Below are 27878 nucleotides of genomic sequence, written 5' to 3' on the forward strand. Positions count from 1 at the left end.
TTTTTTTTTTATATAAATGCACTTACATTCATAATTTTTATATTTATTATATATATAAACAATATTTTTTTTATTATAATTGTACCTACCTTCATATATTACAAATTTATTTTATGTATATATATAAACAATTTTTTTTGGGTTATAAATGCACATACATTCACAATTTTTATATTTATATATAATATTACATATTTATTTTATTTATATATATAAATAATTTTTTTTTATAAATGCACCTAACTTCATAATGTTAAATACATACACAAAATAATAAAATTATTTCAACAATCTCAAGTGGTCTAGCGGTTGAAGTGTTCACATTTGATGATTAAGACTAGAGTTTGAATCCCAAAACATACAAATTTATATTTTCAAAAATGCATTCTTGAAAGTGTAAGGTCACGAGATGATGATCGGATGGTAGGTGGTTTGTCGAGTGTGAGATTGGAATTAGTGGTTGGGTTAACAATCATTTGAAAGTGTGAGATCTAAATTAGTGGTTCATTTGGCGATAATTTAAAAGTGTGAAGTCATGAAATGAGAGGTCAGGTGGTGGGTGGTTTGTCGAGTGTGAGGTCGGAATTAGTGGTTGGTTTAATGAGCATTTAATAGTGTGAGGTTACGAAATGGAGGTCGGGTGGTTGGTTTAACGTTGGATTTTTCATCATTAATTTTTAAATAAATACATTTGATCTTTTATCATACATTTTTTCTATTCGACGTTGGATTTTTCATTATTAATTTTATATAAATACATTTTATCTTTTCATACATTTTTTCTATCATATATATATATATATATATATATAATATTTTCTTTATGAGTATAATTGTTTTTGTTAATATAAAATTAACTAATTAGTAATAATTATTAAATACAAAATATATATATACATACACAAAATAATAAAATTATTTCAACAATCTCAAATGGTTTAACGGTTAAAGTATTCATATTTCATGCTTAAGACCATAGTTTGAATCTCAAAACATGCAATTTAGATTTTTAAGAATGAATTCTTGATAGTGTAAGGTCACGAGATGGAGGTTGGTGGTGGGTGGTTTGTCGAGTGTGATGTCGGAATTAGTGGTTAGTTTGGCGAGCATTTGAAAGTGTGTGGTCACGAGATGGAGGTTGGGTGGTGGGTGGTTTGTCGAGTGTGAGGTCACGAGATTAAAGGTCGGGTGGTAGGTGGTTTGTCGAGTGTGAGGTCGGAATTAGGGGTTGATTTGATGAGCATTTGAAAGTGTGAAGTCACGAGATGGAGGTCGGGTGGTGGTTAGTGGTTGGTTTGACGTTGGATTTTTCACCATTAATTTTATATAAATACATTTGATCTTTTATCATATATTTTTTCTCTCATCATACATATATAGTATTTTATTTATGACTATAAATAATTGTTTGGTTAATATAAAAATTAACTAATTGGTAATAAATAATAATTAAAAAAATATATACATACACAAAATAATAAAATTATTGCAACAATCTCAAATGGTCTAACGGTTAAAGTGTTCACATTTCATGCTTAAGATTAGGGTTCGAATCCAAAAACATGCAAATTTATATTTTCAAGAATCCAAAAACATGCAAATTTATATTTTCAAGAATCCAAAAACATGCAAATTTATATTTTCAAGATTAGGGTGGTTTGTCAAGTGTGTGGTCACGAGATGGAGGTCGGGTGGTGGTTAATGGTTGATTTGACGTTGGATAAGAGGGCCATGATCAATTGGGATTGGTTGTTGAAGTGGGAGTAAAAGAGATGTCGACTAAGATTGGTGAGTGGTTATTCGAGGGATAAAGAAGCATATAAAAAAATGCGAGTCACAAGATTATGGTCACGAGATGGAGATCGTGTGGTGGTAGGACAACGGACAAATCTTTCGATCGCTCGGTTACCGAATTCATAAGCTTACTTACTCTTGCTTTTACTGATTTCCATCATCATTCAAGCTCAAGAGAGAAAAATCAATTACTGTCTAGCTGTGAGAATATTGTTGAGAATATTATAAGTTGAACAGAAGCTGTTATGTTCAACAGAGAGTTAACTAGCTCAGTAAGTTGTATTCGATTCAAAGTATTTAGTGGATATCCTTCCGATTGTAGAAGAAGGAGTGACATAGGAGTTTTATCTCTGAACATCAATAAAACTCCTTGTGTTCTTTACTTTTTTCCATTCACCTTCAGTTGTTCAAAATTACATATCCGACGAACACTTCCGCACTTGAATCCGTTTCAAGAGTTCGAAGGATTTGTAAAAAATAGAAACATATATTAATCCCTCATAAGATTACTATCGAATCGTTTATCATAACAATAGTCAGACCCTAGTCTCTATTGTTAACACTAATCCTAACATACTTTATTAATGTTAAAGTTGCTACTAATTTAAATAGTTTTGAGTTAAATAGAGATCCGCATTAGGCTTCGCAACAATACATATTATCGGTATTACAAATTTTATTGTAATTTGGCGATGGGATGAAATAATGCAAATATATTGCACTCTAAAATAGGGGATCTATACTAGAGAGTTGAAAAATATTTACAAAATATGTCATTCGATCCGCAATAGATTTCGTAACAATACATATTATCGATATTGCAAAAATTACAACCATTTGGCTTTGAACATAAAATAATACAAAATGTATTGCACACTAAAATAGAGAATTTTTACTCGAGAGATGAAAAATATTTACCAAATTTGTCTTTAGATCTGTAATAGGTTTCGCAACAATGTTTATTTTCGATATTTCAAAAATTACAACAATTTGGCGATGAACATCAACTAATGCAAAATGTATTGCACTCTCATACATGAGATTTCCACCCGAGAGTTGAAAAATATTTACCAAATATGTCATTAGATCCACGATATGTTTTGCAACAATATTTAATTTCGATATTGCAAACATTATAGCAATTTGACGGTTAACATTAAGTAATGCAAAATGTATTGCACTCTCATATAAGGGATTTCTACTCGAGAGTTGAAAAATATTTACCAAATATGTCATTTATTCAGCAATAGGTTTCACAACAATACATATTATTGACATTGCAAATATTACTACAATTTAACGATAAAAATGAAATAATGAAAAATTTATTGTACTCTAAAACAGATAATTTATACCATAGAGTTGAAAAATATTTGTAACATTACAACAATTTGGCGAAAATATTCTAAAATACTCTAAAATATTTTATACGAAATAGATTTCGCAAAAATACATATTATCAATATCGCAAACATTACAGCAATTTGACGATAAACATGAAATAATACAAAATGTATTAAACTCTCATATAGGGGATTTCATCCAGCTAATTTTTTTATATAAAATATGGCAATCCATATGCAATAAGTTTCGCAACAATATATATTTTTAATATTATAAATATTATAATAATTTGACGATGAACATTAAATAATGCAAAATGTATTGCATACTCGTACAGTCGTTTTGTAGTGAGAGTTCAATATTTTTTACATTCGCTTCGCAACATTATCTACAATAATTGTCATATAAAATTGGCTAAAAAAATTGTAATGTGACGAGGAATATATTTTAATTAAATATTATTTTAACATGCAATATTATTTTAAGGCAAAAATTGAAGGTATAATTATATTTTATAAAACCAAAACTATTTTAATAAAGTTTAGAAAAAATCTTAATAACAAAAACATACGAATCAATATATTATAAAATATAACCCTAACATGTTCAAACCATAATAAGATAATATTAACGTTCAAAAATTCTGAAAACGATAATAAAAAAATATTAAAATATTTCATGAATCACAATTAATTTTGCATTGAAAGTTTATTAATATTTAAAAAACTAGTATTTATGTACAGATTTATATAGTTTAATGCAAATTGTATTATAACATATTACTAAATTTTGAACTATATTTTTAAAACGGTTAAATAATATTGTAATTTAGTTTAAAATAATATGATATCATATAATTGCAGAACTAATTACGAAAATATTATTTATTATTAATGCAAAACGTAATGCTACTATATTATGAATATATGGAACGATATTATTAAATTTATTTAATATTAATGCAATGTAATTTGTAATAATATTATATTATACCATTACAGAACTAATTGCGAATAAATTATCTATAAGACTTAATACTATTATAATACGAATAATAGTTTGCAATAATATTATATAATTGTAATATAGTTTGCAAATATGTTTTAAAATAGAATTACCTAACTAGTTACGAATAAATTATTATTATTGTTAATGCAATATATATTACAAATTTCATTATCTAAATTAGTCTAGTTACTTTCGAAATTATTTTACAATAAACATAGCCTTATTTATATAATATGTGTTACAATAGTTAATAAAAATATATTTTATTGCAAAAAAAATTAAAAACATTGATGTCAATATATTTTAGCGATTTTATCAACATTATTTTTTTACTTCTTTGTTACTAGATTAGTTGCAAAAAATTATATTTATAAAAATTTAAAAAAGAAATATTATATTTTTTTTATTTCTAATGATATATTTTATAATTTATTTTTGGAAATTTTTTCCAAATTATATTTTTCGTAAAAATACATTTGGATTAAAAATATAATTGGAAAATTTATAATATTTTAATTTTCTATTGCAATGTGTAATACAAATACCGTTCTTAAAAATTTGCATTAATTTTTTTTACAGCACCCATATAATTTGATAGTTTTTTTTTTTTTTTTTTGTGTAGTGTTAATACTTTCCTAGGCTAATTCAAATTTCCAATTACTAAAATTTAATTTAAAAATTCTCAAATATTTAATATTAATTTTTTCTCTTATTCTTTTTTATCTTATATTTCTAACCGTGTTTGCTCCAGCAAAATCATTCAAATTAAAAATAATACAACAAAAAATTAACAAATAAATAATTATGATATCATATAAACATTATTTATCTTAAACGAAGTCTCTACCATTTAATGCTATACTTGTTAAATTGTCAAGAATTTTATATCATATATTATAATCTACCATAATTATTTATATAATTAATTTCTAAAATAAACAATATGAATAATTTAATGATTTTATTTTGTAAACTCAATTTCACACCGATTTTGCATTGATTCAACTACGTTTTTGTCCGAACATTAATAAACACAATTAAATATATAATATTATTAATATATATTATATTATATTATTATTAATATATATTATATTGTAAATTATAGTTTAGGTGATTAAAAAATAGTTTTTATATAAAGAAAACTTATATTATCAATATATAGGTCTTTTGTTGAGTTGAGACTGGTAGATTTCATTTTAATACTTTAATATTTTAATTCAAATTTCTAATTATTTATAATTTTTTCTCTTATAGTTTTTTTTTCTTTTCTTATTATGGTATTATTATAAACCCTATTTATCTTAAATTAGGCCTCTACCAATCTTATGCTTCACTGGATTATATTGTCAATGATTTCATAGACTATATTATTAACTAGTCGAATAATTAGATAATTATTTTTTAAAATAAATAATATGAAACATTTAATGATTTTTGTGTGTAAACTTAATTTCACACCGCTTTCACAAGTGTTTCGCCTTATACTAATTAACATAATTAAATATATAATATTATTTATTTTTTATATTATATAAGAATTTTAAATTTATTAATTTTTAATAATATAAATTTTTAATCTATTATAAATATATATTGTATTTTAAATTATAGTTTAGGTTGTTAAAAAAATAATCTCTAAATACAAACTTATATTATTAATATGAGGTCATGGGTAGAATTGATGTTGGTTAATTTCATTTTAATACTTAAGCTAACTCAAGTTTTGAATTATTGAACTTTAATTTAAAATTTCTCAATGTTAATGCTTTGTCTCATACTTTTTTATCTTATATTTTTTACATAATCTGGGTGCACTTATTAACTTTTTGTCGTGTTAATTGATTATTAATTATTTATAAAAGTAATTATTTAAATTTAAACAAAAATTAACAAATAATTATGACATCTTGTAAATACTATTTATCTTAAATTACGACGGTTAACAATTGATGCTACTAAGTTATATTTATATAGTACGAAGTTTTATAGCAGATATATATATTATTATCTTATTAAATAATTATATAATTAATTTTGAAAACATATCAATAATTTAATAACATTATTGAGTAAACTTAATTCAAAATAGTTCGCTCAAAAATTAATAAATATAAATAAATATATAATATTATTAAAATATTTATTTGTTGATATTATATAAAAAAATTAATTTATGAAATAATAATAATATTTAATTTATTACAATATATATTATATTGTAAATTGGAGTTTAGGTTGTTAAAAAATAGTCTATATATATAAAAAACTTAATTATATTATTAATATCTGGATAGAGGTAGAGTTGATGTTTTAAGATTTTATTTTAATATATTTTAGGATACTTCAATTTCATTACTGAGCTTAAATTTAAAATTCTTAAAATATTAATAACAAATTTTTGCTCATACAATTTTTGCTCATACATTTTTTTCTTATATTTCTAACCTAATTTGTTTGCTTGTATTAATTTTGTAATTGGGTAAACGAATTATTAATTATTTACCAAGTAATTATTCAAAATTAAATTTATAAAACCAAAAGTTAACAAATAAATAAGTATGACATCTTGTAAACACCTTCTATCTTAAATTAGATATTTTATCAATATTTTTTTTTATAAACGGTTAAAATCATTTTATTAAATCCCCAAAGTGAAAGGGTTAAAAATTAAAATGAGACAAACTCTAGTTATGATTAAGGATAACAATCAAAAAAACTCTAAAAAACTAATTATTAGCATTCATACATTCTAAAAAACAGAGATTATAGACAGAAAAGACTACACTCAAACCTAACAATCTCAATTTGAGATTTTCGTATGTCATCTATTTTCATTGAGGGGTCTTCTTTCACTTTCTCTTTCTCTAACGATGAAATGAGATTGTATTGAAAATGATGAGTATTGTTATTTCTCATTTTGAATTCTCTCTTTGTACAAGTCTGTTCTGATTTGATAGAAAAAATTATTTCTAAAAATTTTAAGGTTTTTACCTTTATTATCTTTAACTTAAATTTATGTATTCTTATCTTCCTTATCTTGAACTTCAACTTCAGACTTCACATCTATTTGGAATCTTCTTTATCGGTTTTGAAATATATTTATGAATTATGTTACATTAAGTTATATTGTCAAGAATTTTATTTCCTATATATTGTTATCTCACTAATAATTATAAAATTAATTTTTATAATAAACAATATTGATAGTTCTGCACTAAAGACTAATCAACTTAATTAAATATATAATAATATTAATATATTTATTTTATACATTATATAAAAAATTTAAATATATTACTTTATAATAATATAAAACTTTAATTTATTACAATATATATTATTTTGTAAGTTATATTTAAAAAATATAATTTCTCTGTAGAAAACTTATATTATCAATATTATATATATATATATATAGGTCATTGAAGCGTTGAGATGGGTTGATTTCATTTTAATAGTTTTTTTATACTAACTCAAAGTTTCAATTACTAAGATATTTAAAATATTATTGTTCATTTTTATTCTCATATTTTTTTATACTATATTTCGCACATAATGTGTTTGTTTTTATTATTTTTTTTAATTGTTTTAACTGATTATTAATTACTTATAATAAAATTATTTAAATTTAAATAAATACAAAAAAAATAATAACTAAATAATTATGATATCTTTTAAACACTTTTTATCTTAAACTATGCCTCTACTAATCTATACTAAACTGGGTTATATTGTCAATGATTTTATAGTGTATATATTATTACTTTACTGAATAATTATATAATTAATTTCTAAAATAAACCATATAGATAATTTTATTTTAGTGTGTAAACCCAATTTCATAATTATTTTAACGTTTTATTTCGAACTATAATAAACAAAATTAAATATATAATATTATTAATATATTTATTTATTTTTCTAATATATAAGAATTTTAAATTTATTACTTTATAATAATATTTTTATATATTTCTAATATTATAGAAAAAATTATTTAAAAAAATTATTTGATAAATAGTTCCAACAAATCCAAAAAAAAAATGGTAGTAAAACATAATTTGTAAATGTACTTTCCACCAGTACCCATTGAAGTACACAAATTTCTTCAAAATAAAAACTCACTCAAAATTTTCAAAAATAACTAATATAAAGATGATTATTAGGTAAAGGGAATTTGTGCAAATGAATAATAGAGGAAAGATGTAACATCACCTTAATGATTGGAAAATAAATGTAAAGAAGTAAGGAAGGAGAAAAGAAAATTTATTTTATTTTTCAGTCAATCAGATTGCGACACATTATTCTTTCATTCAAATTTTTTCTCCAATTATTTCTTTGCGAAACAAACTTCAAATTAAAAATTATATCACTCTAAAAACTTAAACTTTCAGATTATTTATGAAAAGCTTTTCCGTTAAAAAGTTTATATTCCACTTTATTTTATTATAGTTTTTTACAAATTTTTCAAACTTATTTTTTTTATAAAGTTTAGTTATAAAAAATTGAATTTGTGAACTTATAACTAAAGTATTACATTATATATTTGAAATAGACCTAGTCCTCAATCTTTTTCTTTAATTTGTATTATAACAATCTTACACCGATCACCAAAAACAACATATGGATTTATGAGAGTTTTATAGTTAATATATTTTGTCATGAAATGTTTTAAGTATATATAAACAAATATGTAGATTTACATCAAACATTATTTCTTTTTCAAATAATCAAACCAACCGATCAAAAAAATAACACTTGTCATAACCTTATCATGAACTGACAGATTGCTTAAAACGTGGCATCTCCAACATCAGTTTCATATGACACGTATCACCTCTTCGAAACATATCCTTTTACTCTAGTGACTTCTCACTCAAACGAAGAGGCACGGCCAATGCTTATTTAACACAATCGTTTCACTTCATGTTTAATTAAAAATGTCAAGTTCCAAATTGTGTACTTGTTTTCCACCATGGCAAGTTCTAGCTCTAGTCGCCACTCATTTAGACCCAAAAACCCTAGCTTTAGCTTCGTGTGTCTCTAAACAGTGGTTAGTTACAATGTCCTCCGACCACCTTTGGAAACCCATATGTACCCTACACTTCCCGGCGGTCTCAACGCTTCGGTCAGCAGACCCAACGGTTTCCTATCGCCGCCTCTACTCCATCGGTATCATATCTGCCTCTCGCCGCCTCCGTCGAGCCCCCGAACCTGTTCTATCAGTTGGCCACCTTATCTTCACCCTCATCGCTTACGCTACAACCCCGGTCACTAGGGTTAATTCTCTCTAACAAATTCTGTGTATCAAATTTTTACTTATGTTACTCTAAATTTACATATTTTTTTTATATTTTACTTTTGCAGATTGGAGGTGGAGTTGTTCTTGCCGTTGCGACAACGAAGAGGAGGTTGACGCCTTCACTACGTGGAATGTTTCGATTCGACGTGGAAGTTAACAATGGGACATGGTTGCCACGTAGGTCATTGAACAAGATAAGGGTGACGTGGAACGTGTCTCTAGAAGGGTACGAAGCGGTTTTCACGATGATGGATTGTAAAGCGATCATGGGACCCGGGATCGATTGTTGGATGTCTGAGGAGTTGCCGTCGACTAGGTGTTGTTGTTCCGGGGCTGATGAGGCCAACTCTGGGATGGCTGCGGAAGGACGGTTGAGAATTGTGGAGAAGGATGGTAAAGTTAAGATAGAGAACATTGGGGTGGGGATGTTGAGTGTCATGAGTTGGAGGTATATGGGATTAGAAGATGGACTTAGGTACTTGGAGCATTTCTTGTGTACTAATTAATGTTAAGCTAAATATGTCTTTTGTGTTTTTTAAATATGTTTATAGCTATGTTCTTTTACTTTATTATTATATATGTTTAGTTATGTTCTTTTTACTTTGTAATATATGCGCGCACTTTTCTTTTGTACTTCAATAAAATCTTGGCTCTTTTTGTTTTACTGTCATTTCTGAGTAATGTTTTATTTATATAATAACATTATTCAAGTATTAAATTTTGTCATGCTATTAGTATTTTTTTTTTGAAGTCACTTCATACTTGGTCAAATAAACCTAGGAGCTAGTTTGATATTGGTTTTTTGTTTTGAAATTTTTATCTAAAATTTAATATTTTTCTTATCTTAATAATCATTAATATATCCTCTCAATTCATCCATCACATATTAATATATTTTCTCTTTTATCTCATGGGATAGGGTAACTAAAAAAAAAAATTAACCCCTAAAAGAAAAAATTAAAAATATTTTACTCAAAATTTAAATAAAAATCAAACGCGCTCCTAGAGTTAAACCCTAGAGTGCAGAAAACCTAAAAAAACAAGTTTACACTAATTACATGTGGTTTATGTCTTACAAAAATCTTGTTTCTAATATATATTTAATATTTGAAATTAATTGTCTTATTATAAAATAAAATATTTTTAAATTATGAATATTTTTTTAATTATTTTTTATAATCAAAAGATGATAATTTTATTTTAAAATCTAAATAATACATATGTTTTAATATTATAAACTTATTATAACAGATAAGAAAAATAAAATATATTTTAAATAAAATACATTATAAATATAATTATATATATATATATATTAAAATGGTTAAATCTTATTAAAAATTTCAAACTGAATTTTTATTTATAATATATTACTAAAAATATTAATGATTTTTTGTAATATTATGAAAATCATTTATTTAAACAATAGTTTATAATATATATTTATTAGAATAAATTTATAATATAAAAAATATTATGTTTTTTTATAATGTATTATAAATATATATATAAAAATTGGTAAAATATTTCAAAATAAAATCATTATCTTAAAATATTTGATTTTTCATTATTATTTATTTATTTCATTAATAAATATTTTAATAGTTATTTAAAATAAGATCTTTTACAAATATAATTTTATATAAATTATTTTGTTTTGATCTTATTAATTTTTTTTATAATAAAATATTTTTTTAAATATTTAATTTGAAATTATTCATAATTATTATATATATTAAAATTAATAATCATATATTAAAATTTTCAAAATAAAATTATAATAATATAATTAAGTTAAAATGTTAAATATATATTTTAAAAATAAATAAAATTGTATACCAGGGAAGGAATAGACGGAATAGTTTCCTAATAACTTGACACCTAAACTTTTGGTAGAATTATTTGTCATTAAATTTGAATATATCATGATATTTTTTCTCTCCTTCCTCTTACTATCTTTTTAATAATTAAATTTGATTTTCATTAATATATATATAAAATTTTCTATATTAATATTAACTCAAGATATAAATAATTATTTTTTAATATTAATGCACCTACTTTATAATTTTATATTATATATATATATATATATATATATATATATATATATATATATATATATATAAACAATTTTTTTTATAAGTGCACCAACCTTAATAATTTTATATTTATTTGACCTTATGCCTATGTTTAGTATGATATACAAAAACTGTACATATCTACAGAAAATTAAAATAGTTGTTTGGGTTACTAATATTAATATAAACAGTATTATTTAAGTATAATTTATATATTGAATGGGATATAAGAACAACTTAACAACTGTTACAAATAATGTATAACCTTAAAAAAAATATTTTTTTTCTACTCTTTACATTTATAAAATTTTAATATAAATAATAATAATAAATACGTAATTAATATTTTAATTTGATTTTTAAATAAATAAATATATATATGATAGAAAAAATTATATTATTTTGAAGTATAAAAATTTAAAAGTTATAATTTTACATAATTAAATATAATGATTAATAATTTTAATTAAAAATATATAAATGATAATTTTACATCATTAATAATGTTAATTAAAAATATAAAATTATTAAAATTTTAATTTCCTTATTATAAAATATAATAATAATAATAAACAATAACTAAATATTATTATTATTAATTAATACAACTTATACCTATATAATTTATTTTTAAAATTAATTATAATTATACATTCTAATTTCAAATATTATTTTATAAAATTATTATTATTATTATTAATATTTTATAATATATAAGTTAAATTATATATAAAATTATGATGAACCATGTAACAATATTATTTATTTTTTAAAAATATTTATAAGATAACTATATATTATTACTTTTTTAGTAATTTTAATATAATTAAAAATACAAACTACATGTAAGATAAATATTAAAATAATAATTAAAAATAAATTTAAAAGTAAAATAATCTTTTACATTTTTTTATTAATTTTTTATATCAACAACCAAACACACAAAAAATAAAATATATATAATTTATACCTATTTTATATTTCCAACCAAACACTAATAACTTATATAATTTATACCTTCTAATACTCCTTAAAATTTATACCCTTTTACAATTTATACCATATAATTAATACTATATACCAAACACTACCTATATATATATATATATATATATATATTATTTTATTTTACATCATTAATTTTATATAAATACATTTTATCATACATTTTTTCTCTCATTATATATATATATATATATATATATATATAATATTTTTTTAATAAATATAAATAATTTTTATGTTAATATAAAAATTAACTAATTAATAATAAATATTAAATACAAAATATATATATACATACACAAAATAATAAAATTATTTTAACTTTCGAATCACAAAACATGCAAATTTATATTTTTAAAAATGTATTCTTGAGTATAATAAATGGTGACGCAACTTTTAAACAAATGATAGATATCTGAAAATGTGAGGTCGGAATTAGTGGTTGATTTAACAAGCATTTGAAAGTCTGAAGTCACGAGATGAAGGTCGGGTGGTGGGTGATCTGTCGAGTGTGAGGTCGGAATTAATGGTTGGTATGCCGAGCATTTGAAAGTGTGAGGTCACAAGATAGAGGTCGGGTGGTGGGTGATTTGTTGAGTGTGAGGTCGGAATTAGTGGTTGGTTTGACGAGCATTTGAAAGTGTGAGGTCACGAAATGTAGGTCGGGTGGTGGGCGGTTTGTCGAGTGTGAGGTTGAAATTAATGTTGGTTGGTTTGAGATTGAATAAGAGGTCTGTGATCAATTGAGATTGCTTGTTGAAGTTGGAGTAAATATTAAATACATAATATATATACATACACAAATAATAAAATTATTTCAACAATCAGAAGTGGTCTAACATTTTAAGTGTTCACATTTAATGCTGAAGACTAAGGTTCGAATCCTAAAACATGCAAAATTATATTTTCAAGATTGTACTATTGAGTATAATAAATGGTGGCGCAAAGTGTGAGATTAGAATTAGTGGTTGGTTTGACGATCATTTAAAATGTTTGAGGTCACGAGATGGAGGTCGTGGGGTGGGTGGTTTGTCGAGTGTGAGGTCGGTATTAGTAGCTGATTTGTCGAGCATTTAAAAGTTTGAGGTCACGAGATGAAGGTCGGGTGGTGGGTGGTTTGTCAAGTGTGATGTTAGAATTAATGGTTGATTTGAAGAGCATTTGAAAGTGTGAGGTCACGAGATAAATATCGGGTGGTGGTTAGTGGTTGGTTTGACGTTAGATAAGAGATATGTGATCAATTAGGATTGGTTGTTGATTTGTTGAAATAATAGATCTGTGATCAATTCGGATTGGTTGTTGATTTGTTGAAGTGAGAGTAAAAGAGAGGTTGACTAAGATTGGTGAGTAATTTGTCGAAGGATAGAGGCATATAAAAAAGTGTGAGTCACAAGATTATGGTCAGTGGGTGGTTTGTCGAGGGTATATGAAAAAGTATAATTCACAATTGAAGGGTTAGTGGTTGAGTTTGACAAGATATAAGAGGTGTGTGATCAATTGAGGTCGACTAAGATTGGTGATTTGCTGAAGGGATAAAAAATGCATATGAAAAAGTGTTAGTCACAAGATGATAATCAATTAAGGGATTAAGTGGGTGTCAAATGGATAAAATATATGTTAATATTGTTCAAGATTTAACTTAATTTTATATAAAATATTTATAAATTATATTATTATCTACGCAAATACACGGGATTCAGGATATATATATATATAAAATGATGTTTAAAATCAATTAGCACTACATTAATCAACCACATTAATCCAAGTAATCAAATATTTTCTCTCTCCTCTCTTATATTCTCTCTTTCTTAATTAAATTTTGTTTTCTCTTATTAAATATATATAATATATATATTCCTGATCATATTTTATCTAAAAAATTATCTATATTAATAATAATTCAAAATATAAACAATTTAATATTATTATTGTAAATATACATACTTACATAATTTTATTTATTTATTTTATATATTGTCTTATCAATTATTATATAGGTACAATAATATAATATAATTAATAAGATTAGTTATTATTATTAACCATTTATATATACAAATACAATATATTATATTATATTTATACATATAAACGGTTAATAATAATAACTAATTTTTCTGTCTTAATTATTTTCTCACTTATTAATTATTTATATATATATATATATATATTTTACTAATCATATAAAATATATATTTTTTATTAATAATATATATATATATATATATAATATTTTCGAGTATAAATAATTTTTTAATTAACATAAAAATTAACTAACTATAAATATATAAATATATATATATATATATATATATATATATATATATATTTTCAAAAATCTTAAGTGGTCTAGAGTGTTCACATTTCATTCGTAAGACACATTTTTTACTATAAATATTTTTTATCTTGTATTTTTCTCTCACTAATAAAATAAAATATATTTTTTTATTAATAATTATATATATAATAACACTATAATATATATATATATATAAATATATATAATTTTTTTTTTATAAATGATTAATAATAATAACTAATTTCTCTTTCATTATATATATATATATATATATATATATATATATATATATATATATATATATATATATATATATATATATAATAAATGTAGTTACCTTAAATATCTTAGGTTATTTTTCATCATTAATTTTATATAAATACATTTTAACTTTTATCTTTAATCTCATTATATATATATATATATATATATATATATATATATATATATATATATATATATATATATATATAATATTTTCTTTATAAGTATAAATAATTTTTTAATTAATATAAAAATCAACTAATTGATAATAAATATTAAATACAAAATATATATACACACAAAATAATAAAATTATTTTAACTCATAAGTGGTCTAGAGATTTAAGTGTTCACATTTCATGCTTAAGACCAAAGTTCAAATCCCAAAACATGCAAATTTGAACGTGTAAGGTCAGAATTAGTGATTAGTTTGGAGGTCGCGAGATGAAGGTCGGGTGGTGAGTGGTTTGTCGAGTGTAACATCGAAATTAGTGGTTGGTATGACGAGAATTTGAAAGTGTAAGGTCACGAGATGGAGGTCGGGGGTGGGTGGTTTATTGAGTGTGAGGTCGGAATTAGTGGTTAGTTTGGGAGCATTTGAAATTCTGACGTCACGAGATGAAGGTCGGGTGGTGGGTGGTTTATCGAGTGTGATGTTAGAATTAATGGTTGGTTTGACGAGTATTTGAAAGTGTGAGGTCACGAGATGGATGTCGGGTGGTGGTTAGTGGTTAGTTTGACGTTGGATAAGAGGTCTGTGATCAATTCAGATTGGTTGTTGATTTGTTGAAGTGAGAGTAAAAAAAGATTGACTAAGATTGGTGAGTGGTTTGTCGAGAGATAGAGGCATATGAAAAAGTGTGAATCACAAGATTATGGTATGTGGGTGGTTTGCCGAGAGATAAAGAGGCATATGAAAAAAATATGAGTTACAAGATGAGGATCAATTGGAGGTTAGTGTCTGAGTTTGACGAGATATAAGAGGTGTGTTATCAATTAAGGTCGATTAAGATTGGTGAGTGGTTTGTCAAAGAATAAAAAAATGCATATAAAAAAGTGTGAGTCACAAGATAAGGGTCAACTAAGGGGTTAAAAATGAGTGCGAGAGGATAAATTATATGTTAATATTAAGTTTGAGATGAATATCAAGTTTAAGATTAAACTTAATTTTATAAATTAAAACAAATTTTATATTAGTTAGATTTTAAAAAATATTAATTTTATCTAAAATATTTATATATAAATAATATTATATATATATATTTTTATCGGATTAATGCTAGTATTTATATGAATATGGTTTAAATTTAATTATGAAGTATTATATATTTTATCGTCAAAACAAGAATGATTCTAGGAAATCAAGATACATACACACATTTACCAAATGCTTTTTTATTTTAACTTATCACATATACAATTTTCTTTTTACAAGTTTGCATTTTGCCAATGTAACTTCTTGTTTAACCAAATAAATATGAAAAAAAAAAACATGCTCAGGTGTAGCTTTCAGATTTGGCCATTGTTAGGGATGGAGTTATTATGTAAAAACAATAGGGAGGAGCTTCCACGTCTAAATATGGAGGCTTCCATGTTTGTTGCTCCAGCCCACACAGATGAGGGCGATATTGCCCAAAATATTGAGATAATAAATTAAAAAAGATGAGAGTTTAAATAATTAAAAGGTTTATTTAAAATCAAAATCGTAAAGATTCTTTAACCAAAAGATAGAACATCTAAATGTTCACAAATATGAATCTCAAGGTCCACAAATATGAATGTATATAGTTTAAGGAGTTGAGTGTTTTTTTTTATTTTTTTATTTCTTAGATGTATTTATTGTTTTCTCTTAATACAATTCACATAAATTCTAAGATCACTAAAATTTAAATCATTCAAGATTCCATTTTTTTAACTTAGAAGAGTAAAATATTTTGTATTGTATTTTAAACTGAGTAGTAAAACCAGAATCAATCTAACCAGGATTGACAGAAATCTCAGCTAAATTTGATTAAAAACATTCATAAGTTTAGAGTTATCTTTCTTCTCCAATCATGTTTTACATTTTAGACCATATTTTCTGATGGTGCCCTTATTTTTTTCACTTAGAAGCGCTTAGTTTGGAATGAGAATATGAATATAAATAAGATGGATAAATGTGAGGTATAATTGATAAAATAATGTGTTTGATTTATTTTTATTTTTATTTTTATTGATAATGTTTGTATTTATGAAAGAGGTATTTCAACTAATATTTTTATAATTAAGAGTATTATTGATATCTCAATCTTATTTTTTTATTATATCTTATTTAATTAAAATATAAAATATTATTGTATTTTATATCATAAATATTTTTAAATATTATGAAATATATAAAATATTTAAGTACATAATTTTATAATATAATAAAATATAAACTAATATTTTATCATACTAATCACATTTAAAAATAATATATATAATAAAAAGAGTTGTATGATTCAAACTTTTTAGATTAACGATTTCTCATGAGAATAACAGTATATTTTTATATAAAATAAAAAATAAAAAATAAAAAATAAAAAATTATCAATTAAACATAGTCTAAGGTGACGTTTGGTACATTATACTATTTATATAAGTATAAATTGTAAAGAGGTATAAATTGTATAGAATATTAAGATGTATAAATTTTATATATTATTAGTGTTTGGTTGGAATGATAAAATAGATATTAATTATATAGGTTTTATAATTTTGTGTTTGGTTAATGGTATAAGAAAATAGTAAAATGAATAAAACATTTGAATATTTATCTTATTTAATTTTTATTATTAATTATATTTAAACTAATAAAAATATATTTAATTATCATATAAATATTTTAAAAAATAAATAATAATGCTATATGATTATATAATTTTTATAAATATATAATTTATTATATTTAAATTCCTATAATTAAATAAATATTTATAAATAATTAATATTAATAAATATATAGTAATAAAATCATAAATTAATTAATGAAAATAAATCATTTGCTTAAGCCTTTCATTTTATTTATTTGCTAGAGATACTATAAACAAAATTTTTATAAATAAATAATAATAATTATTTCATAATTTAATTTAAAATATGAAAGATAATAAACTAATAAATATTTAATATAAGAGATAATAATTATAATTAATAATAATATTATTATTTTTTATATATTACTAATTATAAAACAAACATTAACATTCTTTTCAAAAAAAAGAAAATTAAAACAAAATTTTAACTAATAAATTTATAAAATAATTTAATTTTAAAAAATAGTAAATAATAAATACTCAAATTAAAAAAAAACTAAAGCTTAATAATTAAAATTTAATAAGTGATTAAATTATAAACTTATAAAATTAATATTAAAAAAATATAATTAAAAAAATTAAAAATTTAATACTTGTTATATCAATAATTTTACTGTTAGTATAAAATTAATATAACCAAACACCTATATAATTTTATTATTTATATCATCCTAACAGTGTAAGGGCATGCATTTGTACCAGCTTCCTTATTTTGTATCCCTAAAAATAATATAAAATAATAATATTCTTATTTTAGAGAATCAAAATATAAATTATTTTACATCAACTTTCTTATCATTATCCATATATCATTTAAATATTCATTAAAACAACTAACTTTTCAACCACCTCAACCACTTAATTACTTATTCATATATATTTAAATATTCATTAAAACAAACAACTTCTCAACCACCTCAACCACTTAATTTATTTATAACCCATAAATATTTATTCATGGCAGCAATATCTGCCTTTTCTTGATCAGTTTCAATTTTTGCCTTTTGTATCTTTAAGTGTTGCTGAGCAATTTCCATTTTGATTCTTTCGTTCTTCATTCTTTCCTCCGTCCATTTGATAATAGCAGCATCAAATTCAGATACGTTACTTGATTTATCTTTCCCTCTCTTAGTTTCTTTTTTTTCTTTTTTTTGTCCCACGTGCCTCTCCTAATCAATAAAATCAACACTAGTATTCTCTTCATCATTCAAATTAGTTGTGTCACTTGAAGATGTTTTTCTTTTTATTGGTCCTTGACGCATGTATTCTATCCACTTAGAATTAAATCTCAATTTATTCCAGTAGTTTTCTAATCGAAACGGAGTTTTCTGAATCTTATGGTAGATCTTCTTGGCATCCTCAAGCTGAAAGATAAATCTCAAACTTAGTTGATCAATTTGCACTATATAAACTAACCAAGATAAAGTTAAATAGAAAATAATATACAACGTCTATGCCTGTATCACCAGATTTACGGAGGCTTCCTTCTCGCTGTGTGTAATAGCCGCAAAACTTGTTTACAACTTTCTAGATTGTGCTCCATCTATTTGTGAGAGTTTTATCTGTTCGTTGCCCATACTTAGTCTTTTCTATGACTTACTTGTAATATGCTCCTACCTTGCTTCAGTATTGACCAGTGCCGTTCCTGAGATTTTTTAGGCCTTAGGAGAAAACACGAAATTGGGGCCCTACGCATAAACTTCACTTGTGTTTCACCGTTAATCTTCAATAACCTTTCAATATCTACAAAGATGCAACATAAATTGTCAACGAAAGTGATTTCTTCTTGCATTTTTAGATGCAAAATCATTGATAATTGTATCGTAATCAATATATTCCAAAAAATCTTTTTCAATACATAAAATAGCAAGTCAATTCAATCTATCTTGAGACATCAAAGATCTTAGATAATTTTTCAATAATTTTAATTTAGAAAAACTTCTTTCAGCAGAAGCTACTATAACAGGCAATGTTAGTAAAATTTGGTATACAATAGAGACATTAAGATAGCAATCTATTGACATTACAAAATCAAGAATTTCTACAGCGGGCATATTCAAACTAGGTAAAGCAACTTGTAGTATTTTTAGTTAAGAAAACAAATCACTCAAATTAACATCACACGTACCTTCATGAGAAAATACATTACAAAATGTGCTACACTTTTCTTTCAATTTGCTTTCATTCAATGCTTTCAACTTTCCAGAATTCATAATGAACCCAAATAAGTCTTCAAACTCATTCAATTGTTCAAACCTATGTTGAATTTTCACTTTTAATGGTTAAACCTTACCTCAAGGCTCAACCCTGCGAAACAGAGTCACCGTCGAAATTATTTTGTTGTCGGTTTCGTTGTCGGTTTCGTTGTCGATGTAGGATACAGAGACTGAGAGAGACAGACAATAGGGTTTTCAATTTTTTGTTCTGATAGTGTTAGTTTGTTTCTCTATTTGGGCTATAGAGCCATGGACCAAAAATCAAACATAATAAAAAAAAATTAAAAAATAAGAAACTAAAAATCTTTACTAATACCTAGCATATATATAAAAAAATGGGCCCTTTTTTGGTCCTAGGCCCTAGGCCGTGGCCTAGGTTGCCTACCCCTCCGGGCCGGGCCTGGTATTGACTATTGGTTTGATCCGTTCCATAAATTGGATCAATACTTGTGTTAAGCCAAGCAGAAACCAATAGAAGGTCCTCTTCTGGAGAGAAGTTCTTACTTCGAGCCTTTTTGTATTGATCTTGAGTCTGCAGCTCATTGAACTCATAAGTTGACATAAACTGATCATAATAAACACCACTAGTTTGAGATTGAAATATTTCATTATACACTTCATTATCTACTCCTCCCGCCATTCGTATAATTGGAGAATTATCCATGATAGAAATGGGAGAAAATAGATTATTGATCTAAGAAAAATGGGAGAGATCTAGGAAAAATAACAACAAAAGGGAAAAACAATGGCGGGATTGTTAGAAATGAAAAGAGAAATGGTGGAATGGTTAACCATGAAAAAGAAAATATATTATTTTATTATTTAGGAATGCTACAGTTATCCCTAAATATAAAGATTCACTGTTCATCATCCATAAAAAAATATAAGGATAGAGAATTTGATAAAGCATTTTTTTTACAACTTTTATATTATTCATCTTCATAATAGAGATATAACACATTTTAAGGATTCTACTACAAATGCCCTATTTTGTACCAACTTCCCTATTTTGTATCCCTAAAAATAATATAAAATAATAATATCCCTATTTTAGAGAATCAAAATATAAATTATTCTACATCAACTTCTTTATCCTTATCCATATATCATTTAAATATTCATTAAAACAACCAACTTTTCAACCACCTCAACCACTTAATTACTTATTCATATTTATTTAAATATTCATTAAAACAAACAACTTCTCAACCACCTCAACCACTTAATTTATTTATAATCCTTAAATATTTATTCATGGTAGCAATATTTGCCTTTTCTTGACCAGCTTCAATTTTAGCCTTTTGTATCTTTAAGTGTTGCTGAGCAATTTCCATTTTGATTCCTTCGTTCTTCATTTTTTCCTCCGTCCATTTGATAATAGCAATATCAAATTCAGATATGTTACTTGATTTATCTTTCCCTCTCTTAGCTTCTTTTAATGCTTTCTTTTGTCCCATGGGCCTCTCCAAATTAATAAAATCAACACTAGTATTCTCTTCATCATTCAAATTAGTTGTGTCACTTGAAGATGTTTTTCTTTTTGTTGGTCCTTTGACGTATGTATTCTATCCACTTAGTATTAAATCTCAATTTATTTAAACAATTTTCTAATCGAAACGGAGTTTTCTGAATATCATGGTAGATCTTCTTGGCACCCTCAAGCTGAAAGATAAATCTCAAACTTAGTTCATAAATTTGCACTATATAAACTAACCAAGATAAAGTTAAATAGAAAATAATATACCATGTCTATGCTTGTATCAACAGATTTACGGAGGCTTCCTTCTCGCTGTGTGTAATATCCGCAAAACTTTTTACAGCTTGCTGGATTGTGCTCCATCTATTTGTGAGAGATTTATCTGTTTGTTGCCCATACTTAGTCTTTTCTATGACTTTCTTGTAATATGCTCCTACCTTGCTCCAAAATTGACTATTGGTTTGATCCGTTCCATGAATTGGATCAATACTTGTGTTAAGCCAAGCAGAAACCAATAGAAGGTTCTCTTCTGGAGAGAAGTTCTTACTTCGATCCTTTTTGCATTGATCTTGAGTCTGCAGCTCATTGAACTCATAAGTTGACATAAACTGATCATAATCACCACCACTTGTTTGAGATTGAAATGTTTCATTATACACTTCATTATCTACTCTTCCCGCCATTCGTATAATTGGAGAAATATCCATGATAGAAATGGGAGAAAAAAAGTTATTTTTTCTGAGAAAAATTGTAGATATCTAGGAAAAATAGCAACAAAAGGAAAAAAAATGGCGGAGAAAAAAAATGGCGGGATTGTTAGAAATGAAAAGAGAAATGGCGGGATGGTTAGCCATGAAAGAGAAAATATATTATTTTATTATTTAGGAATGCTACAGTAATCATTAAATATAAATATTCATTGTTCATCATCCGTAAAAAATATAAGGATATAGAATTTGATAAAGCATTTTTTTTACAACTTTTATATTATTTATCTTCATAATAGAGATAGAACACATTTTAAGGATTCTGCTACAAATGCCCTTAAGGCATTTGTACCAGTTTCCCTATTTTGTATCTCTAAAAATAATATAAAATAATAATATCCATATTTTAGAGAATTAAAATACAAATTATTCTATATCAGCTTCCTTATCATTATCCGTACATCATTTAAATATTTATTAAAATAACCAACTTTTCAACCACCTCAACCATTTAATTACTTATTCATATATATTTAAATATTCATTAAAACAATCAACTTCTCAACCACCACAACCACTTAATTTATTTATAACCCTTAAATATTTATTAATGGTAACAATATCTGTCTTTTCTTGATCAACTTCAATTTTAGCCTTTTGTATCTTTAAGACTATCCACATCAGGGTATCAAAATTTTTCATTTAATACTCTGCCACGTCAGCTTAACACCTATTTTAACACCCACTTTTTAGCATATCCTACAGTAGAGTGTTATTCAAGTTATCAAAATTACTTTTTCACTTTCTCTCACTACCACATCATTTATACATAATTTCATTTTTTTAACCATGGGTAATTCATCATGTTTTGGTTCGAAGGTTGTATATTTGGGTTTTGAGCTTGATTTGGAAAGTAATTTGGAAAGAAGTTGTAGTTTTGTGAAGGATCCATTAAAGAGTTTGAAGACTTCAAAAGAAATGTGATACAAAGAAGGATGATAATATGGTGGAAAATTTCAGAAATTTTTTGGTGTTCAAATGATACAAACTAAGTCTCTATTTATAGATCTCGAAAAATAAAAAATAATGTTATATATATATATATATTTTTTATCAATTATTATGCAAAAATGTATTTAAAAAAGAAAACAAAAACAAAAAAGGAACCACCAGCGCTGCCACTTGGCACGCTGTGATTGGGCCACATCAAATTTGGTCATGTATCAAAATTTGATACCCATATTTTAACACTTAATTTTGATACTCTGCTGCACCATTTGATATTATTTTAACACTCATTTGATACCTTATTTGACACCCTACTGTGGATAGTCTAAGTGTTGCTTAACAATTTCCATTTTGATTCCTTCGTTTTTCATTTTTTCCTCCGTCCATTTGATAATAGCAGCATCAAATTCAGATATATTACTTGATTTATCTTTCCCTCTCTTAACTTCTTTTTTGCTTTCTTTTGTCCCATAGGCCTCTCCAAATCAATAAAATCAGTACTAGTATTCTCTTGATCATTCAAATTAGTTGTGTCACTTGAAGATGTTTTTCTTTTTGTTGGTCCTTGACGCATATATTCTATCCACTTAGCATTAAATCTCAATTTATTCCAGCAGTTTTCTAATCGAAATGGAGTTTTCTGAATCTCATGGTAGATCTTTTTGGCATCCTCAAGCTGAAAGATAAATCTCAAACTTAGTTCATCAATTTGCACTATATAAACTAACCAAGATAAAGTTAAATAGAAAATAATATACCATGTCTATGCTTGTATCAACAGATTTACGGAGGCTTCCTTCTCGATGTGTGTAATAGCCGCAAAACTTGTTTACAACTTGCTGGATTGTGCTCCATCTATTTGTGAGAGATTTATCTGTTTGTTGCCCATACTTAGTCTTTTCTATGACTTTCTTGTAATATGCTCCTACCTTGCTCCAAAATTGACTATTATTTTGATCCATTCCATGAATTGGATAAATACTTGTGTTAAGCCAAGCAGAAACCAATAGAAGGTTCTCTTCTGGAGAGAAGTTCTTACTTCGATCCTTTTTGTATTGATCTTGAGTCTGCAGCTCATTGAACTCATAAGTTGACATAAACTGATCATAATCACCACCACTAGTTTGAGATTGAAATGTTTCATTATACACTTCATTATCTACTCCTCCCGCCATTCGTATAATTGGAGAAATATCCATGATAGAAATGGGAGAAAATAAGTTATTTATTTGAAAAAAATTGGAGATATCTAGGAAAAATAGCAACAAATGGAAAAAAAATGGCGGAGAAAAAAAATGGCAGGTTTGTTAGAAATGAAAAGAGAAATGGCGGGATGGTTAGCCATTAAAGAGAAAATATATTATTTTATTATTTAGGAATGTTACAGTAATCATTAAATATAAATATTCATTGTTCATCATCCATAAAAAAATATAAGGATATAGAATTTGATAAATCACTTTTTTTACAACGTTTATATTATTTATCTTCATAATAGAGATAGAACACATTTTAAGGATTCTGCTACAAATGCCCTTAGGGCATTTGTACCAGTTTCCCTATTTTGTATCTCTAAAAATAATATAAAATAATAATATCCATATTTTAGAGAATTAAAATATAAATTATTCTATATCAGCTTCCTTATCTTTATCCATTTATCATTTAAATATTTATTAAAATAACCAACTTTTCAACCACCTCAATAATTTAATTACTTATTCATATATATTTAAATATTCATTAAAACAATCAACTTCTCAACCACCTCAACCACTTAATTTATTTATAACCCTTAAATATTTATTAATGGTAACAATATCTGTCTTTTCTTGATCAGCTTCAATTTTAGACTTTTGTATCTTTAAGACTATCCACATCAGGGTATCAAATTTTTTCATTTAATACTCTGCCACGTCAGCTTAACACCTATTTTAACACCCACTTTTTAGCATATCCTACAGTAGAGTGTTATTCAAGTTATCAAAATTACTTTTTCACTTTCTCTCACTTCCACATCATTTATACATAATTTAATTTTTTTTAACCATGTGTAATTCATCATGTTTTGGTTCGAAGGTTGTATATTTGGGTTTTGAGCTTGATTTGGAAAGTAATTTGGAAAGAAATTGTAGTTTTGTGAAGGATCCATTAAAGAGTTTGAAGACTTCAAAAGAAATGTGATACAAAGAATGGTTATAATATGGTGGAAAATTTCAGAAATTTTTTGGTGTTCAAATGATACAAATAAGTCTCTATTTATAGATCTCGAAAAATAAAAAATAATGTTATATATATATTTTTTTTGATCAATTATTATGCAAAAGTGTATTTAAAAAAGAAAACAAAAACAAAAAAGAACCACCAGCGCTGCCACTTGGCACGCTGTGATTGGGCCACATCAAATTTGGTCCTGTATCAAAATTTGATACCCATATTTTAACACTTAATTTTGATACTCTGCTGCACCATTTGATATTATTTTAACACTCATTTGATACCTTATTCGACACCCTACTGTGGATAGTCTAAGTGTTGCTTAACAATTTCCATTTTGATTCCTTCGTTCTTCATTTTTTCCTCCGTCCATTTGATAATAGCAGCATCAAATTCAGATATGTTACTTGATTTATCTTTCCCTCTCTTAACTTCTTTTTTGCTTTTTTTTGTCCCATAGGCCTCTCCAAATCAATAAAATCAGCACTAGTATTCTCTTCATCATTCAAATTAGTTGTGTTACTTGAAGATGTTTTTCTTTTTGTTGGTCCTTGACGCATGTATTCTATCCACTTAGCATTAAATCTCAATTTATTCCAGCAGTTTTCTAATCGAAATGGAGTTTTCTGAATCTCATGGTAGATATTTTTGGCATCCTCAAGCTGAAAGATAAATCTCAAACTTAGTTCATCAATTTGCACTATATAAACTAACCAAGATAAAGTTAAATAGAAAATAATATACCATGTCTATGCTTGTATCAACAGATTTACTGAGGCTTCCTTCTCGATGTGTGTAATAGCCGCAAAACTTGTTAAAAGCTTGCTGGATTGTGCTCCATCTATTTGTGAGAGATTTATCTGTTTGTTGCCCATACTTAGTCTTTTCTATGACTTTCTTGTAATATGCTCCTACCTTGCTCCAAAATTGACTATTGGTTTGATCCATTCCATGAATTGGATCAATACTTGTGATAAGCCAAGCAGAAACCAATAGAAGGTTCTCTTCTGGAGAGAAGTTCTTACTTCGATCCTTTTTGTATTGATCTTGAGTCTGCAGCTCATTGAACTCATAAGTTGACATAAACTGATCATAATCACCACCACTAGTTTGAGATTGAAATGTTTCATTATACACTTCATTATCTACTCCTCCCGCCATTCGTATAATTGGAGAAATATCCATGATAGAAATGGGAGAAAATAAGTTATTTATCTGAGAAAAATTGGAGATATCTAGGAAAAATAGCAACAAATGGAAAAAAATGGCGGAGAAAAAAAATGGCGGGATTGTTAGAAATGAAAAGAGAAATGGCGGAATGGTTAGCCATGAAAAGAAAAAAATATATTATTTTATTATTTAGGAATGTTACAGTAATCATTAAATATAAATATTCATTGTTCATCATCCATAAAAAAATATAAGGATATAGAATTTGATAAAGCACTTTTTTTTACAACTTTTATATTATTTATCTTCATAATAGAGATAGAACACATTTTAAGGATTCTGCTACAATTTGTACCAGTTTCCCTATTTTGTATCTCTAAAAATAATATAAAATAATAATATCCATATTTTAGAGAATTAAAATATAAATTATTCTATATGAGCTTCCTTATCCTTATCCATTTATCATTTAAATATTTATTAAAATAACCAACTTTTCAACCACCTCAACCATTTAATTACTTATTCATATATATTTAAATATTCATTAAAACAATCAACTTCTCAACCACCACAACCACTTAATTTATTTATAACCCTTAAATATTTATTAATGGTAATAATATCTGTCTTTTCTTGATCAGCTTCAATTTTAGCCTTTTGTATCTTTAAGACTATCCACATCAGGGTGTTAAATATTTTCATTTAATACTCTGCCACGTCAGCTTAACACCTATTTTAACACCCACTTTTTAGCATATCCTACGGTAGAGTGTTATTCAAGTTATCAAAATTACTTTTTCACTTTCTCTCACTTCCACATCATTTATACATAATTTCATTTTTTTTAACCATGGGTAATTCATCATGTTTTGGTTTGAAGGTTGTATATTTGGGTTTTGAGCTTGATTTGGAAAGTAATTTGGAAAGAAGTTGTAGTTTTGTGAAGGATCCATTAAAGAGTTTGAAGACTTCAAAAGAAATGTGATACAAAGAAGGATGATAATATGGTGGAAAATTTCAGAAATTTTTTGGTGTTCAAATGATACAAACTAAGTCTCTATTTATAGATCTCGAAAAATAAAAAATAATGTTATATATATATATATTTTTTGATCAATTATTATGCAAAAGTGTATTTAAA

At 25.0% G+C, this 27878-nt stretch overlaps 2 protein-coding genes across 2 annotated transcripts; one reads left to right on the top strand and one right to left on the bottom strand.

Moving 5' to 3' along the window:
- Positions 1-9089: 9089 nt before the first annotated feature.
- On the top strand, positions 9090-9957 carry LOC124935377 (probable F-box protein At5g04010). The gene is made up of 2 exons (XM_047475817.1): positions 9090-9419; positions 9517-9957. The coding sequence occupies exons 1-2, from the start codon at positions 9090-9092 to the stop codon at positions 9955-9957; spliced, it is 771 nt and encodes a 256-aa protein (XP_047331773.1).
- A 13757-nt stretch (positions 9958-23714) lies between these two features.
- Positions 23715-24522, bottom strand: LOC124935388 (glutathione S-transferase T3-like). Its single transcript, XM_047475827.1, has 2 exons — positions 24106-24522; positions 23715-24023 (listed from the first exon to the last, which is right to left on the bottom strand). The coding sequence occupies exons 1-2, from the start codon at positions 24520-24522 to the stop codon at positions 23715-23717; spliced, it is 726 nt and encodes a 241-aa protein (XP_047331783.1).
- Between the last annotated feature and the right edge of the window lie 3356 nt (positions 24523-27878).

This window comes from Impatiens glandulifera, chromosome 1 (genome assembly GCF_907164915.1).
Source record: "Impatiens glandulifera chromosome 1, dImpGla2.1, whole genome shotgun sequence".
Classification (NCBI taxonomy): domain Eukaryota; kingdom Viridiplantae; phylum Streptophyta; class Magnoliopsida; order Ericales; family Balsaminaceae; genus Impatiens; species Impatiens glandulifera.

Coding starts and splice junctions, on each gene's coding strand:
- LOC124935377 (XM_047475817.1), top strand. CDS start 9,090: ATGTCAAGTTCCAAATTGTGTACTTGTTTTCCACCATGGCAAGTTCTA. Junction 9,420..9,516: donor TCGCTTACGCTACAACCCCG/GTCACTAGGGTT, acceptor TTACTTTTGCAG/ATTGGAGGTGGAGTTGTTCT.
- LOC124935388 (XM_047475827.1), bottom strand. CDS start 24,522: ATGGCGGGAGGAGTAGATAATGAAGTGTATAATGAAACATTTCAATCT. Junction 24,024..24,105: donor TTGATACAAGCATAGACATG/GTATATTATTTT, acceptor TTTATCTTTCAG/CTTGAGGATGCCAAAAAGAT.